This window comes from Ochotona curzoniae, unplaced genomic scaffold (genome assembly GCF_017591425.1).
Source record: "Ochotona curzoniae isolate NIBS_2020 unplaced genomic scaffold, NIBS_Ocur_1.0 contig_48, whole genome shotgun sequence".
NCBI lineage: Eukaryota > Metazoa > Chordata > Mammalia > Lagomorpha > Ochotonidae > Ochotona > Ochotona curzoniae.
The window spans coordinates 2,209,720-2,226,010 of record NW_024466391.1 but is presented as its reverse complement, the minus strand read 5'-3'; the positions used below and the strand labels follow the sequence as shown (position 1 = coordinate 2,226,010).

The 16,291-nt window shown below is 63.0% G+C and overlaps 1 protein-coding gene across 1 annotated transcript; it reads right to left on the bottom strand.

Moving 5' to 3' along the window:
• Window positions 1-62: 62 nt before the first annotated feature.
• On the bottom strand, window positions 63-16,258 carry SS18L1 (SS18L1 subunit of BAF chromatin remodeling complex). Its single transcript, XM_040988149.1, has 11 exons — window positions 16,184-16,258; window positions 9,828-9,904; window positions 8,912-8,996; window positions 8,339-8,483; window positions 7,968-8,165; window positions 6,996-7,160; window positions 6,764-6,865; window positions 6,044-6,136; window positions 3,417-3,536; window positions 2,650-2,777; window positions 63-1,207 (listed from the first exon to the last, which is right to left on the bottom strand). The coding sequence occupies exons 1-11, from the start codon at window positions 16,250-16,252 to the stop codon at window positions 1,181-1,183; spliced, it is 1,209 nt and encodes a 402-aa protein (XP_040844083.1). The 5' UTR covers window positions 16,253-16,258; the 3' UTR covers window positions 63-1,180.
• Window positions 16,259-16,291: the final 33 nt, after the last annotated feature.

Here is a 16,291-nt window from a genome sequence, read left to right as displayed (position 1 = left end):
ACCGGCTGCGGGCACTGTGCGCTGACCAGGTCGAGCCTTGCAGACACGCATACCGAGGAAGGCTGGGAGGATCTGCCGTGGCCAGGCTGGTGCTCTCCCTGCCACGGGAGCCGTGGGCCCTGTCCACACAGGACATGTGGGGAGGCCATGGAAGCCCCACAGCTGTCAATTTCAGTCAGGAAGGAATTTTTAAAATGCAAAACTTAACCCGTGAAAGAGCAGCAGCAGCCGCGCCCGCCGGCCTTCCGCTGGTAGTTTGCGAATTTCTTGGGAACGGAGGAGCATCTTCCAGAGAGGTCTGTTATGCTGGTGGGGCGTCCCCCACGATCGTGGGTTCGGGGTGCGCTGCCATCAGGGTCTACACAGAGTGTAGATTCAGTGGGATTCACACTGTAGGAACGCATAAGCCAATCAGATTTCCCCACGCAAACCTTCCCTTTTCGCCGCGAAGAATGGAGCAGCATCCGATGAGAGGGGTGTGGGTCACCCCACGGAGATCCTCCTGGCCGGTCCAGACAAGCAGGTCCCAGGAGGAACCTCACACAAGGGCTGGGGCACACGGCGTCAGTCCCGGAAATCCGGAAACAGGTCAGGGCACGCGTCACCCTCTGTGCCAGGGGTGGCCGCCAGACGCAGGCCGAGCGGCCCAGCTCAGCCCGGCACCCGGCCTCGGCTGTGCCACGCTGCTTGTGCAGTCACCCCCCATGGATTCTGCGGGGTGCGCTCACTGACCCAGTGTCCTCTGTAAGACAAGCACATCCACCTTTCACTTGACGGAGCTGGAGGGAAGCCCGGGTCAGCAGGCGCCGTCCACACAAAGCAAGCTTTATCTTTGCACTGAGTCAGAAGCCACCCCTGGGCGGGAAGGGGCCGTCCACGGTCTACCGAGTCGCAGCTGCATTCGAACCTGTGAGTGAGCAGAGAGCAGACGGGAGGTGGCAACTCTTATGTAGCCTGTCGCTGATGGACCCCGCAGCCAGCTGGAAAACGGCAGGGCAGCGAGGGGACCAGGGTCCACGCAGGGTACCATACACAGTACCCTGGCACGCTCAGCTGCGTGCCCAGTGTGAACCAGACATGGCAGCCAAGGGGCCACCATCAGGTCAGTCCGTCAGACACGCTGTTGGCCCATCTGTCCCCAGGCGGACACGCTACCCGAGCGCTCCAAGGACGCTGGTCCTCACTGCTGGTAGTTTCCATACTGGCCCTGAAAGAGAGGGAGAGACAGGTCACCCTCTGCAGTCACGGGCAAGAGGGACCACAGATGCCCAGCACCAGGAGGGGGACATGGAAACACATCCACAGACAGCACTGTGGTCAGCACAGCCGTGGGACAGCTGGCCTCTGCTGCGATGACGTCACTTCCAGGTTCTCCGCCCAGCGCTGCCAGAGACTGCACAGCCAGGAAGTGAGCTGGGGGGGGCTTCTGGGGAGCCAGTTTTCTTCCCGCTCCTGCTTTGCAGACACCCCAAAACTGCAACCCAGCAACCCAGGGAGCAGCCACCCCAAGCCACCCCCCAACACAGCTGGGCCTAGCCCCATGTTCCCAGAGGGAGCCACTAGCCAAGAGCTGGGGACACCCCTGTTTGTCACAATCGGGGTGTCCTGGGCACCCACAGGCACTGCCAGTACCCAAGGATGCAGCTGGGCAGGGGTTCTGTTATGGCTTGATGACCAGTCACTTCTCAACTGCTCTCTGATGCCTGGCAAATGCCCGCTCCCAGGAGAACCCAGCCTTCTGTGAGCTAACGGGCATACTTGGCACCTTCCTCATGGAGGAAAACCCACAATGCACCGCGCTCTGCCACGCCCTTGGCAGAGTCAGCTGTCACTCAGGCCTCCCACCTGGCACCACAGTGGCAGAGAGCAGTCCTGCAACTAAGCTTCTGCAAAGCAGCTGCCGGCACACGCCCTACCTGCTCCCCTGCTGCCTGTCCTGGACCTGTAACAGCTGCCCTGGGCACAGAATCCTTGCCCTGGTGTTGCCTGCACCTTGTTCATGGCTCATCTCAGCCCTGCCCACCTCTTCGGTCTGGCCTGGCCGTACATCCCCGAGGCCCCCACAACTCTGCCTTCCCCTGTCTCAGAGGGAACTAAACGGTACCGTGCCCAACACCAGCTCTGGCTCTCCCATACATTTCCGTCACCTTAAGGAGCTGAAAAGCACCCGGGCTCCTTGCACTCCTGGCTCACCTATTGGGCCGCGACGGCCCCCTGACCTGAATGTCACACCCCCACAGTAGCCCCTGCCCCATACCGAACTGTGTGCCCAGCACTTCTGTCTGTCTACCTGTGCCACTCCGCCATGCTGCGTCCTCAGAGCCCCTGCTCACCCCTCAATCCCTTGGGGATCCTGCCAAACCTCCGCCCAGTGCTTCTCTCTGGAACTGTCACCACCTGTAGGTGTGCCTGGCACTGCCCAGCCCTTGATCACAAAGGCCACACTTGATGTCTCCTGGGGGAGGGGGCTCGGACAACCAAGAGCCTGCAGAGTGAACGAAGAAACAAATCCGACAGACCCAGGGTGTCCGTAGCCAGTGGGCACATACACAAAACGAGTTCAAACCCTCCCAAGCCGATCAGTGAGACCGTCCGCATGCCTGGACATACGGGCTGCATGGCCATGCCTGGGGCCCCCGGGAAGCTTGCCTGCTCGTAGCCGTAGGGCCGCTGCTGCTGGGCGGAGGGTCCTGTCTGTGAGGCCCGGTAGCTCCCGTACTGCTGGCCTTGACCTTGCTGGTAGCTGGAGTACTGTGAGGGTGCTCCCTGGGTTGGCCCTGAGAGGACACGGGGTGTGTGAGGCCACCCCACCCACCTGCCAGCCTCCCCACATGCATGTGGCCCCAACTCCATATGGTGAGACAGCGCACGGTCTCTCAGTGGCCTCTCCAGCCTTGTGGGGCCCGGGGCTGCCCCCACCCCGACGCCACAGCTGCTCCCTGGGGCTGCCCTGGAGTCCACACAGCACGTCGGGGCTGAGGGGCTGCCCTGGAACCACCTGGGGGCCGTTACGGGGCTGCTGCGAACACAAAACTGACACTTCACAAGAACAGAGACCCCGCAGGAGCAAGAGAACCACCTCCGCTAACCCCCGCTGACGCCCCGGGACCACGCAGGCCCAGCTTTCCCAGCACTGCCATGTGAAGGGCCTGGAGCTTGTGTCATGGAGCTTTCCCACGGGGTGCACAGCAACCACACGGGCTCCCTGAGACCGGGCACACAAGGGTATTACACTGAGCTGGGGCTCTGGCATCGTCCAGACCCTACAGAAGACGCTGAGGTGCAGGCAGGGTGAGAGCCGAGGCTGGACACCACACGTCCTTGGTGTGTGTGAGGTCAGACGCCCTCTTACTGTAAGCTCACTGTGGCCAGACCCCTCTCATCGTAGGCCTGCTGCTGCCCGGGGTTCCCCTTACCGTAGGCCTGCTGCTGCCCAGGATAGCTCTGCTGGCCGGGGTACTGCTGCCCAGAGTAGCCCTGCTGCTGGGCAGTGCCCTGCTGGTAGCCAGCCTGCTGCTGGTTGTACTGGGAGTTTCCTGCAGAGAGGAGGAGCAGGGCTCAGTCACGGCCCAGGGAGCTGACTCCGGCGCCCCACTGCCCCCATTTCCTGCTTCAAGAACAGTCAGGGAGCCAGGAGAAACCAGACTAACAGGACCCAGGAGAACACGGGGCACGGGTGGGCGTCCTGAGCCCCTGTGCTGTGGCCTGTGAGGGTGAGGACGGGGCCAGAGTCTCGCGTTTCCTGCTGAGTGGACTGCCGGACAGCTGAGGGCGCCGACCAGTGAGAAACAACGAGAGAAGCCGACGTGGCTTGGAGCCCCCACAGCAGCCAAGGACACACAGGCAGGGTACGGGTGACAGCCCGGGCAGCCCCTCGGCTACGCCGGAAATCAACACTGCCAGCACTCCCATGTAGCAGTGCGAGGTTGAGACCTTGCCCTGGCCCATGCGGGGTGCTAAGGGTGGCCCTGGGGCAGCAGCCCTGGGCCCGCGTGTGGAGTCCCGAGGGTGGCCCTGGGCCCATGCGGTGAGCCACTGGTGGTCTTGGGGCCTGGCCCCGGGCTCCTGTGAGTGCTGGCAGGACCCCCTGCTACAACACGCAGCATGACGGAGGACCCTCCTCTGTGGCCCCAGCCCTGCCTTCTCTGTAGACAAAGTGCCTCATCCCCCATTGACCGCCACGGGCACCTACACTTTACGCTTCCTTCTGCAAGAAGCCCCCAGCCAAGGGGGAAAGGCTCACGGTGAACCTGGGTCACCAGCCAGTTCAGCCAAGTGTCAGCAGCCGGGCCCTCCCAGAAGCTTCGTGGGCCTGGGGCTGCGCCTCAAGGTGGCCCATGCACACCCCAGGGCCCGCCGACAAGAGCAGGACCTCGTGGCCACTTCCTGCAGCACTGCCCCCCCAGAGCCCCCCGAGAGCCCCACGAGGCCCTGAAGGTGAGGGGGTCTGGGTTTACCTAGTACAGGAGCCATGGCTGGGACACACACTCACACACACACACACCACACATATACCATGCACATACACCACACACACACACACACACTCACACCACACACACTCACACACATACACTCATACACAACACACATATACCACGTACATACACACACACAACACACATACACACACACTCACACAGCACACACAACACACATATACCACACACACTCACACCACACACACACACCTACACCCCACACTCACACATATACCCACACAGACACCACATACACTCATACACACACATACAGCACACACACACTCACACACATACAGCACACACACATACACACACTCACATACATATACCGCACACACACACACCACACACACTCACACACCACACACACTCACACATATACTCCCACATACACTCACGCACAGTTAAGCTTTCCTTATGGGGTGTGACCTAGACATAGCGCTTTAGCACAGGGGCTAAGAGGCCCACATTCCACATGGCAGGGCTTGGGTTCGAGTCCCAGCTATGGCCTTAACTTCAGTTTCTCAGCATGCTCTCCTGGGGCTCCAGACTGGGTCACCCCACCAGCTTAGGCCACTGAGGTCACTTGGGAAGTGACCTGGAGAATGGGAGCTAGTGCCCTTCTCACTAAAATGGTGCTGTGGTGCGACACGTTAAGCCGCTGGCTACAGTACCCACATCCTGTGTGGGCACTAGTTCAAGTCCTGTCTACTTCAGAGCCATATCCCCCAACGGCCTTGGGAAATGGCTCAAACCCTTGGTCTCCTGGGTTCTGCCAGGTCCAGCCTTGGCCATTGTGGCCATCTGGGGGGAGAAGCAGCAGATGCAAGACCTCTGTTCCTCTAACTCTTCCATGTAAATACATCCTTTAAGCAAGCAGACAGACAGTTCAGGCTGGGGCCGGTTCAAGTCCTGGCTGCCCTGCCCAGGCTCCAGCTCCCTGCTTGCGGCCTGGTCCAGTGCTGGGGCCCCCGTACCCAGAGGGAGACCCGGGAGGAGCTGCTGGCTACCTGAGAGGCCACCATGGAGAGAGGCTCTCTTCCTCCGTCTCCTAATTCTTTCAAATAAACACGAGTCTTCAATGAACACAGCTGAGGTGCTGGATCTTGCCACGCGACCTCTGACGCCGCCTGAGAGCAGGTGCTTCTCCCTGCACTGGTCTTGTCGGGCCACCCTCCTCCCCCCACCTCTGGCCAGAGGAACCTGTGACTGCCAAGGCCGTCCAGGCAAGCAGCTGACCACCTGGCCCTGCCCAGCTGTAGCATTTCCCAAGTCCACCCCCAGCGAGCCACTGATGTTCTGCAGTGGCTAGGCAGCATCTGCCACCGACACAGGCTACCTGCTGGGCAAGCAGGGCCAGTTGGCCAGATGCCAGCCCTGAGACACACGTCCCCTGGCCACTCCAAGGGGCCACACCCCAAGCACACATCACCCGCTTGGCTTAGCAGCTCCCGGCGAGCCTGGGTCCTGCCATCCTGGCCTCTGAGTGGCTCACAGCCCCTCCACCAATTTCTCCAGTGTCCATGCTGCTGCCCTCCTGTGCCAGTGGACGCTCTTACCCCCCTCGTAGTAGTGCTGTGTAGACTCATCAAAGGAGCGGTCGTAGCTCTGTTCCGTGTAGGATGACTGCTGATACGTGTAGTCACCATGGCCTGTGAGACACACACAACCGTCAGCCCCGGGGCCCAGGCCGTCTCCCCAGGCTGGCCTGCCCGGCCTGCGCCGGGAACTGCAGGCGTCCGTTCCCTTCTTCCCACCACTTCTTGCGTTCCTAGGAGGCCAAGTCCTGGCTGGGAAAATGAGCTGACTTTGGGGGTGGCGCCACCAGGGGGTGCTGTGACCGTGACTGCCCACAGGGGACTTTGGGGACAGCGCCAGCAGGGCCACCTGAGCATGGCCGCAGCAGGGCACCTGGCCACATAGCCCTGGGGGCGGAACTGATGCTGCTTTCCTGCCTGAAGCACTCCAAACCCAGCCACCCTGACCACCACTAAATGCTGATGCTGACAACAGGAGAGCCAAGTGCAGGGTGAGCGCCTGAGGCAGAGCTGCAGTGCGCACACCAGCTCGTGGCCAGGTGAGGCTGCCGGGATGGCTGCCGGCAGCGCCCAGCCCCGAGGCAGGGGGAGGGGGTGGTGGCAGAAGGTGCCAGAGCTTGTCGGCAGAGGACCATGCACTGCCAGGCTGGCCCTTGTCCCCCACCGCAAGATGCACAGAGGGCCGAGGAGGCTCCGCTGGGACCTGGCATCCACACCCGGGGGGGGGAGGCAGGGCCCCACCGTCTGGGTAGTACTGCTGGTTCATGGACTCCGAGGCGCCTTGGCTGTGGCTGTACTGCTCACTGTAGTACTCCTCCTGGCCCAGGTACTGCTGCGAAGAGCCTGTGGGTGGGACGGGGGGCACTCAGCAGCCTGGACCACCTTCGCCACGACCTCCTGCTCCCCTCCAAACCCGGCACTGAGCCTCCCAAGGACAGCAGAGGCCTGCAGCCCGAGCAGTCCTGGGCATTACCTTGCTGGGATGGCCGGTATGGCGCCATGGGCCGCTGTCCCATCATGCCGCTCCCCTGACCGCCCTGGCCCATCATGGCGATGGATGACTGGGCCTGGTAGTGCTGGCTCCCGCCCTGCGCCGAGTTGTAGTGCGATGTGGCCGCCTGCTGATGCATCATGGGAACTGCGTGACATGACGGAGCCCAGTCACACCCGGCGCAGGCCTTACCCACATCCCCACGCTGTGGCTGCATGCCCCCCTCCGCTCCCCTCTTGGCCCCAAGAATGGCACCTGTGGCTGTCAGGCGCCCACGCTCAGACCCCCACTGTCGTCCAGCTGCTCAGCCTGGCTCGGGAGCCTCTGTGTGAGGGCGGAGCTGCTGCCAGGAGTGCCATGTCACCCACTCCCTGCAGAGCCTGGCTCCCCGTAGGGAGCTGCTGGGCACAGGGCCAGAGAGCCCACGTCGGCAGGGAGTCATGGGTCCTCACGTGCCTGCACACACAGCACTTCGCCCATGCTGTGCTGCCGACTGGCTGGTCCCTACTCCAGAGCAGGCCCCTCACTGTGGACCACCTCCCTCTGGTCCTGGCCCTGCTCAGCACCCGCGTGGCAGGGCTGGACACACGAATGCATGTCCAGCACCCAGCGACTGTTCCTTCAACAAAGCAAGTCTTCACCATGGAGCTCCACAGCAGCTTGAGGAGGCCTCGTATGGTGCTCTGTGCCTGTCACACTCAGGGGACCCTGTGCTGGGACCAGCCGCTCCCCAGGCCATCGGCAACCCACGCGGTCCTCCCAGCTCCCTCCACCTTGGGCAGGCTGCTTCCTGCCGGGGGACGGTCAGTCCTGCCCAGCCCTTCCTCGGGTCCAGGCCCCGTGTGCCGGCTCGGATCTGTGCATGTCCCTCCTAGCACCCCACACCTAAGGGACCCCAAGACGGCCCACGTACTTCCCTGTCCCCGCATCCAAGTGGGCACAGCCGCCGGGTACCTGGGTTAGAGGGCATGTTGATATTGCTGCGGGACACGTAGCTGCTGATGGGGCCCTGCCCCTGCATGGGGACGCTCTGCGAGGAGGGTCCTGCGTGGCTGTAGCCAGGCGCCGAGCCGTGGCCGCTGCCTGACATGCTCATGGAGGTGGTGGGCAGCGTGCTCTGCGCCGTCTGCTGCATGGACGCGTGGCTGGGGCCTGTGGTGCGGGGCAGACATTACCACCTCTGACCCGGACACACCCTGGGCTTCCCCAGAACGGCAAGGAGTGTGTCTATTCCCAGGGCTGCACATGTGTGTTGGTGTCCACCCCCAGCCCTGTGGGAGTGGGGAGCAAGGGGTCCCCCGATGGCCCCTGCCCCGCGTGCTCACCGTTGCCAATCTGGCCCTGTAAGAGGGAGGTCGGGGGCAGGCCTGAGCCAATGGCGTCGCTGAGGCTGCCCTGGGCGTGCAGGCCCTGGCCGGGGCCACTCTGTGTCAGGGCACCAGGGCCCAGGGTCATGTTCTGGGTCGGTGGCTGCAAACGACAGGAAGGTTCGCATTAGGGAGGGGCGGTGGGACAATGACATGCAGGGAGCCAGTCAGCCGGGGCAGGTGACACCATACGAGGGGTATGCCTCCAGAGCTGAACAGGCACCGTGCTGACCTACACACGCTGGGCAGTAAAAGCCAAGCTCTCCTCCTGGGGAGGACCCCCTGAATGGTCATGCACCCCTGCCATGTACGCCCGCTCCCCCCATTCTCCTTCCGTCCACTGTAGTGAGCAGTGCACAGAAGTGGGCCAGGTCTGTTACCATCCCGGCTGACGCTGCCCCCGCTGCGGCCTGCAGCCTGGTAAGGCTGACTTCCCAGCGGCACCCGTCCAGTGTGCCCTGGTGGCCCAGCTGTCCTGGCCCTGCAAGGCTGTGTCCCTGGGATGCTGCGTGGCCCGTGAGTCGTACTCACCGCGGGCAGCAGGGACTGCATATTCTGGTTGGAGTCCGCGATGGTGGCCAGGTACACCAGATTCCGGTGCAGAATCTGCTGGTACCTGCAGCAAGAGCCACGCAGCTCAGGCTGAAGGACAGAGCGGCCTGCCCCCAGGACGCCCCGAATCTCAAGTTTAACCAGACAGACCCCACTGGGACACCTGAGCAGCCCCCCACCCCACTGCAGTAAGCTAGGCTCTGGCCATGTCCCCAGCAGGCTCCATCCCATGACAAGAGCATGGACCAGGCAGACAAGGGGAGGTGGCCCTAGTCTGTCCAGAGGCAAAAATGGACAGAGGCTGGCAGGCAGCCAGAGGGAGAAGGGCGAGGGAGCCAGACAGCCACCTTACTCCACAGGGCAGCCACCTAAAACCTGGAAGGATGGGGAGCAGCCCACCTGAGTCCTTTACTGCCACACCCACTGCCCAGCCCCTCACCTACCGCCTACACACCCACTGCCCAGCCCCTCACCCACTGCCCGCACACCCACTGCCCAGCCCCTCACCCACTGCCCAGCCCCTCACCCACTGCCCGCACACCCACTGCCCAGCCCCTCACCCACTGCCCAGCCCCTCACCCACTGCCCGCACACCCACTGCCCAGCCCCTCACCCACTGCCTACACACCCACTGCTCAGCCCCTCACCCACTGCCTACACATCCACTGCCCAGCCCCTCGCCTGCACACCCACTGCCCAGCCCCTCGCCCACTGCCCAGCCCCTCGCCTGCACACCCACTGCCCAGCCCCTCGCCTGCACACCCACTGCTCAGCCCCTCACCCACTGCCTACACACCCACTGCCCAGCCCCTCACCCACCGCCTGCACACCCACTGCCCAGCCCCTCGCCTGCACACCCACTGCCCAGCCCCTCGCCCACTGCCCACACACTCACTGTGTGCATTCGGCTGTCTTGCCCTTGCTTTGGAAGTCCAGGATGCTCTGAATCAAGTGGTGGTTCTCATCCAGCATCTGGTGGGCAGAGGGGAGCAGGGGAGTAGGCACCATGGCATGGCTGGCGGGTCTCCGAGCTGTGCTCACTGCCATGTGGGACCAGGCTAGCGTACATCCGCAAGTGAACCAGGGTCGGGCTTGCCCACCTCACAGGACCCTGCACTGCTGGGTATATGCCCAGCAGGAGCCAGCTGAGCGACTCCATGAGAAGGCGCACACCAGGCCCTGGAGTCCACCTGCAGAGCACCCACCACAGGTCGGTCACACTAGCAACAGACAGGGCAGCATGCAGGCTGGGTGGGCAAGGAGGGGGAAAGGACCAGGCCAGTAGGCTGGGGGGCCCTCGCTGCCCTCCCCCACTGCTGATGCCTCTTGGGAGATGGAAGAGCAGGGAACTGCAAACTGCTGGCTGACCCTCCGTGTCCTGCACGTGTGTGGACATGAGACAGTCCCATGGAACCGGCTGGCTGACCCTCCGTGTCCTGCACGTGTGTGGACATGAGACAGTCCCATGGAACCGGCTGGCTGACCCTCTGTGTGTCCTGCACGTGTGTGGACATGAGACAGTGCCATGGAACCGGCTGGCTGACCCTCCGTGTCCTGCACGTGTGTGGACATGAGACAGTCCCATGGAACCGGCTGGGTGACCCTCTGTGTCCTGCACGTGTGTGGACATGAGACAGTTCCATGGAACCGGCTGGGTGACCCTCCGTGTCCTGCACGTGTGTGGACATGAGACAGTGCCATGGAACCGGCTGGCTGACCCTCCGTGTCCTGCACGTGTGTGGACATGAGACAGTGCCATGGAACCGGCTGGCTGACCCTCTGTGTGTCCTGCACGTGTGTGGACATGAGACAGTCCCATGGAACCGGCTGGCTGACCCTCTGTGTGTCCTGCACGTGTGTGGACATGAGACAGTGCCATGGAACCGGCTGGCTGACCCTCCGTGTCCTGCACGTGTGTGGACATGAGACAGTGCCATGGAACCGGCTGGCTGACCCTCCGTGTCCTGCACGTGTGTGGACATGAGACAGTCCCATGGAACCGGCTGGCTGACCCTCTGTGTGTCCTGCACGTATGTGGACATGAGACAGTGCCATGGAACCGGCTGGGTGACCCTCCGTGTCCTGCACGTGTGTGGACATGAGACAGTCCCATGGAACCGGCTGGCTGACCCTCTGTGTGTCCTGCACGTGTGTGGACATGAGACAGTCCCATGGAACCGGCTGGCTGACCCTCCGTGTCCTGCACGTGTGTGGACATGAGACAGTCCCATGGAACCGGCTGGCTGACCCTCTGTGTGTCCTGCACGTATGTGGACATGAGACAGTGCCATGGAACCGGCTGGCTGACCCTCCGTGTCCTGCACGTGTGTGGACATGAGACAGTCCCATGGAACCGGCTGGCTGACCCTCTGTGTGTCCTGCACGTGTGTGGACATGAGACAGTGCCATGGAACCGGCTGGGTGACCCTCTGTGTGTCCTGCACGTGTGTGGACATGAGACAGTCCCATGGAACCGGCTGGGTGACCCTCTGTGTGTCCTGCACGTGTGTGGACATGAGACAGTCCCATGGAACCGGCTGGCTGACCCTCTGTGTGTCCTGCACGTGCGCAGACACGCCCCTGGGCATAATCCAACCTCCAGATTTGAGACAATTTCTTCCAGTGACACGGGAGCACGGATGTGGCCAGAGCCCAGGCTCCGGGCCCAAGGTGGCGGGGGCAAACCCTGGCGGCCCACAAGGGGGACAGCAGGGACCTCAGCACCCAACTCAGCTCTGCTTCATGTCCAGGAGCACTTCCTCCACCCGCAGCCTAGGGGGGCAGCGGCAGGGGCAAGGCCAGGAAGATGGCCCCAGGCAGTGGGGTGTGAGAGGAGGCGGAGACAGAGGGTGAAGGAGGTAGAAGCACCACAGCCCGGGGCCATGCCATGGGCCTCCTCACTAGCATGCCACCTTTCCATGCAACAGGCCTTCCCGCAGAGGCACAGCTACAGAAGGCCCAGCGCCTGGTGCCCCACTAAGAGCTGCCAGGTGGCCTCAGGCACACACACCACAGTCCTGCTGTTCCCGTGTTGGTAACCTCCCCTCTTCCCCACACGGCCGGGATGTGGGTCTGAATTGGCCACCAGAGGGCGCTGCTGGCCAGGAGCCGCCTGCCCCGTGCACCTGCCAGGCGGGGAGGGCGCGCGGCTCCTGGGGATCACCAGGATGACGAGGTGCCCTCCACCTCCAAAGGTCTCCAGGGAAATGCAGGGGCACAGCACACCACAGATGGGCACGTCAGCACCCTTCAGGCTCAACAGGCGGCCAGGTCAGTGACGACAACTGCTCTTACCAGCACCCTCCCAGCACCAGGACACAGCAGTGCCAGATAGCCCAGACACAGCAAAGAGAAAGGAGTGAGGTTGGGTCCGGAGCCATAGCCTAGTGGCTAAATCCTCGCCTTGCACGCGCTGGGATCCCACGGGAGTGCAGGTCTGTGTCCTGGCTGCTCCACTTCCCATCCAGCTCCCTGCATGTGGCCTGGGAAAGCAGCTGAGGACGGCCAAAAGCCTTGGGACCCTGCATCCACATGGGAGAACTGGAGGAAGCTCCTGGCTCCTGACTTCAGATTGGCGCAGCGCCAGCCACTGTGGCCACTTGGGGAGTGAACCAGCACACAGAGGACATTTCTCTATGTGTATCTGCCTTTCAAATAAAAACAAAAAAATCTTCAGACAAACAAAACAAAACAAAACAAAACAAAACAAAACAAGGGAGTGAGGCTGCAGCAGCAGGATCCGCGTGCAGGCCAGGGCCTCTGATGGGGGCGTCACCAGGTACAGCCCACAAGGTTAGGGCTACTGAGGCTCCCTGTGGTGGGTGCGGCCAGCACGTAGCACACACAGGGCCACCACCATGTGGACACAACTCTGACACGAGACTGAGACCACAGAAGCTGACAGACACACAAAATGATGCAGTTCGTGGGTCAGAGAACGGGGGCGCCAAGTCCACAGTAACGGGGTGCAACAAAGGCCGTGCGGAAGGGCTGGCTAGAGTGAGGCAGGTGGACAGAGGGCACAGGCAGGTGGACAGACACAGGAACAGGCAGGTGGACAGAGGGCACAGGCAGGTGGACAGACACGGGGACAGGCAGGTGGACAGACACGGGGACAGGCAGGTGGACAGACACGGGGACAGGCAGGTGGACACGGGGACAGGCAGGTGGACAGACACGGGGACAGGCAGGTGGACAGACACGGGGACAGGCAGGTGGACACGGGGACAGGCAGGTGGACACGGGGTCAGGCAGGTGGACAGACACGGGGACAGGCAGGTGGACAGACACGGGGACAGGCAGGTGGACAGACACGGGGACAGGCAGGTGGACAGACATGGGGACAGGCAGGTGGACAGACACGGGGACAGGCAGGTGGACACGGGGTCAGGCAGGTGGACACAGGGACAGGCAGGTGGACAGACATGGGGACAGGCAGGTGGACAGACACGGGGACAGGCAGGTGGACACGGGGACAGGCAGGTGGACACGGGGACAGGCTCTGAGAAATTCTAACCTAGCAAAGCCTCACAGAGCACAAGGACAGATCGAAGGGCGGGCCAGCCCACGCGGACACAAGGTGCCCCCGCTGAACGGCTTCCCGTAACTGGCCAGGGCCTCAGGAGCAGGTCAGGTGGCCTGAACACGCTAGCAACGGCCCAGGGAGGACAGCGGATGGGACAGAGCCACAGCCCCAGTCAGTGTCCGTCCAAAGTCCTCTCCAGAAACCACCCTGGAGAACCAGGAAGCGCAGGACAGCAGGGCGCAAGCCAGCTCGGACAGAGGGCAGGCGGGAGCACGCCAACACGGTGAATTCCAGGAAGAGGGTACCCCGACACCTGTTGGAGGCTGCCACAGCCGCACACACTGCAAGACCCACAGAAGTCAAGGTGTCCAGCAGAGCAGGGCACCCCAGGAGAGCTGCGGCGGGGCCATGAACTGGGGGAGCACCCCCACTGCAGCCCCTCCCCGGAGCTGGTGCAGGGCGTGTCGGGGGGCCCTGCCTGAGAAGTGTCCTTTGGGACATGCAGGACAACAGCGGTTACAGAGCGGCAGGAGTGACCTGACAACCCCCCTTGCCTGTACCACAAGCCCCACACCTTCCCATTCATGTCTTTTCTCGTTTTCTTTTATGATTTATTTATTTTTATTGGAAAGCCAGATTTACACAGTGAAAGACACAGAGAAAGATTTTCTGTCTGCTGACTTAGTCCACAAGTGGCCGCAACGGCCAGAGTTGAGCTTGCCCGAAGCCAGGAGCCTTCACCAGGTTTCCTGTATTTGTGCAGGGTCCCAAGGCTTTGGACCGTCCTCCACTGCTTTCCCAGGCCACAGGTAGGGAGCGGGATGGGAAGTGGAGCTGCCTGGCCATGAACTGAGGCCCACATGGAATCCCAGTGCCTGGGGCTGGAAGGTCAACCGGGGGAGCCATTGTGCTCTCTGAGTTTTTCTGTAAAATGTCACGGGTTGGTTATTTTGTAAGAGCAGCAGCCACAGGAGACAGATCTTCCATCTGCTGGTTCTCACCAGGCTGGGAACGGTCCTGGATGAACCTAGGAGCTTCCTCCACTGCTTTCCCAACATATTAGCATGAATTGGATTAAAACTGGAGCAGCAGGGACTTGAACCAGCACCCCAGTATAGATGCTGGTGTCACTGCAAATAAGGGCCTAACACACGACACCATAACCCTTGATTCTTCACCTGCAAAATGCCCCTGGGGAGTGACCCCAGGCCTCAGCGGCACTTGGGGAGTGACCCCAGGCCTCAGCGGCACTTGGGGAGTGACCCCAGGCCTCAGCACTCTGGGCGTGTATACTAGACGCCGTTGGACCCTAAGGCCAAGGGGGGGAGGGGCAACTTAGATTCACAGAGGAGAGGAGATGAGAGAGGTGAGGTCTGGAGGGACGAGGCCCAAGGAGTAAGGGATGGACCCCCGCCAACAGAGGCCTCCCGGCTCCCCCAGAGCCCTGGAGCCAGCGGACTAGGGTGTCCACGTCAGCTCATCCCAAAATGCTCCGGGGCAGAGCCTGTGTTACCTGTGGCACTGCGCCAGGCAGGGGTCCAGAGGAGAGCCGGCCACCTGGCAGCTCAGAGCCCGAGCAAGCCCTCTCGTCCCTCCCAGCGCTGTCCAGTGCTCCACTGCTACCTTGCGATGGGGCTCTGGTCAGTGGCAGGGCTGGGCAGTGCAGACGCACAGGCAGCGGGGAGAGCTGGCCCTTCTCGCCCTCCCTGCGCCTCTCACACCCTGGGATGCTCGCCGAGCCCTGCAGACCCCTGCAGACCCCCGGCACCAGCACTCCACATGGGCGCTGCTCCACGTCCTGGCTGCTCCACTTCCCAAGGCCCGGGAGGGCAGCAGCAGATTGCGGAAGTTCTGGGGCCCCAAGTGGGAGTTCCGGATTCAGACCAACCGCACTGCAACTGTCGCGGCCATTCAGACCACTCTCTTCCTAATTCTGTCTTTCAAATATAAAAAAGAAGCCCAGGGGATGTCTACACTGGACCCCAAGGTGGCAGGTGGCTCACGGTGCTACCAGGCAGGCAGATGGACAGCCTGCAGTTCCCTCCTCCACCTGCTGCCAGCTCACCCACACTGCTCCTGCACAACTTGGGGTGTCAAGCCAGGGGAACGACAACAGTGGAGTGCTAAACGGCCAGTGCCAGGACACCCCGAGCCGCCCGCAGGCTTGCCCCAGGGCCAGCGCACCACCCTGACCTGGCCTGGGAGCTCCCTCAGGGCCGCTGCCGCTCCAGGCTAGTGCACCCCTTCCCTGGACGGGACTCAGGCTGCCCTTCCACTTGGCCCGGCCCGGCTGCTGCAGGCGCATGGCGGAGATGGGAGAGCGCACGTAGAAAATAGACGCGTGACGCTCTCGTCAGGTAGCGCGAGGCCGCACGTGCGAGGAACTGGCCAAGGTCCTCGTGCACCACCGTGTCCAAGGTCAGGCTCCCCGGGCCCGTCCCGGGCCAGGGTCGGCGGGAGGCTGCGGGGTGCGGGAGCGAACCCCACGGCCGCGCGCGCTGCGAGGGGCGCAGGGACCGCGGCTCGCTCAACACGGCGCAGGGCCGGAGCGCGCGGTGCGGGAGGCGGCGGGGACCTCGGCGCGCCTCCGGCCCGGTGGGCGTGGGCTCTCCGGGGAGCGCGGGGCCGCCCGGCTGCGCCCCGGCTTTGTTCGCGCCCCGCGCCCGCCGGCCCCCCGCTGCCGCCGGCCCCCCGCGCGCGCCGCCCCGCGCCCCGGCGCGACCCACCTTCTGGATGGTCTGCTGCGTGACCTCCCCCTTGCCTCGCGGCCGGGCGGACGCGAAGGCCACGGACATGGTGGCGACGCGGGGCTGCGCCCGGGATCACCGGGGCTG

Bases quoted from the DNA above. Each gene is read 5' to 3' on its own strand.
- SS18L1 (XM_040988149.1), bottom strand. From the start codon at position 16,252: ATGTCCGTGGCCTTCGCGTCCGCCCGGCCGCGAGGCAAGGGGGAGGTC. The intron at 6,137-6,763 runs GTGGGGCCCTGC...TGTGTCTCACAG, and splicing joins CCAGCAGTACTACCCAGACG to GCCATGGTGACTACACGTAT. The intron at 2,778-3,416 runs GTAAGGGGAACC...GTGTCCTCTCAG, and splicing joins TGGGCAGCAGCAGGCCTACG to GGCCAACCCAGGGAGCACCC.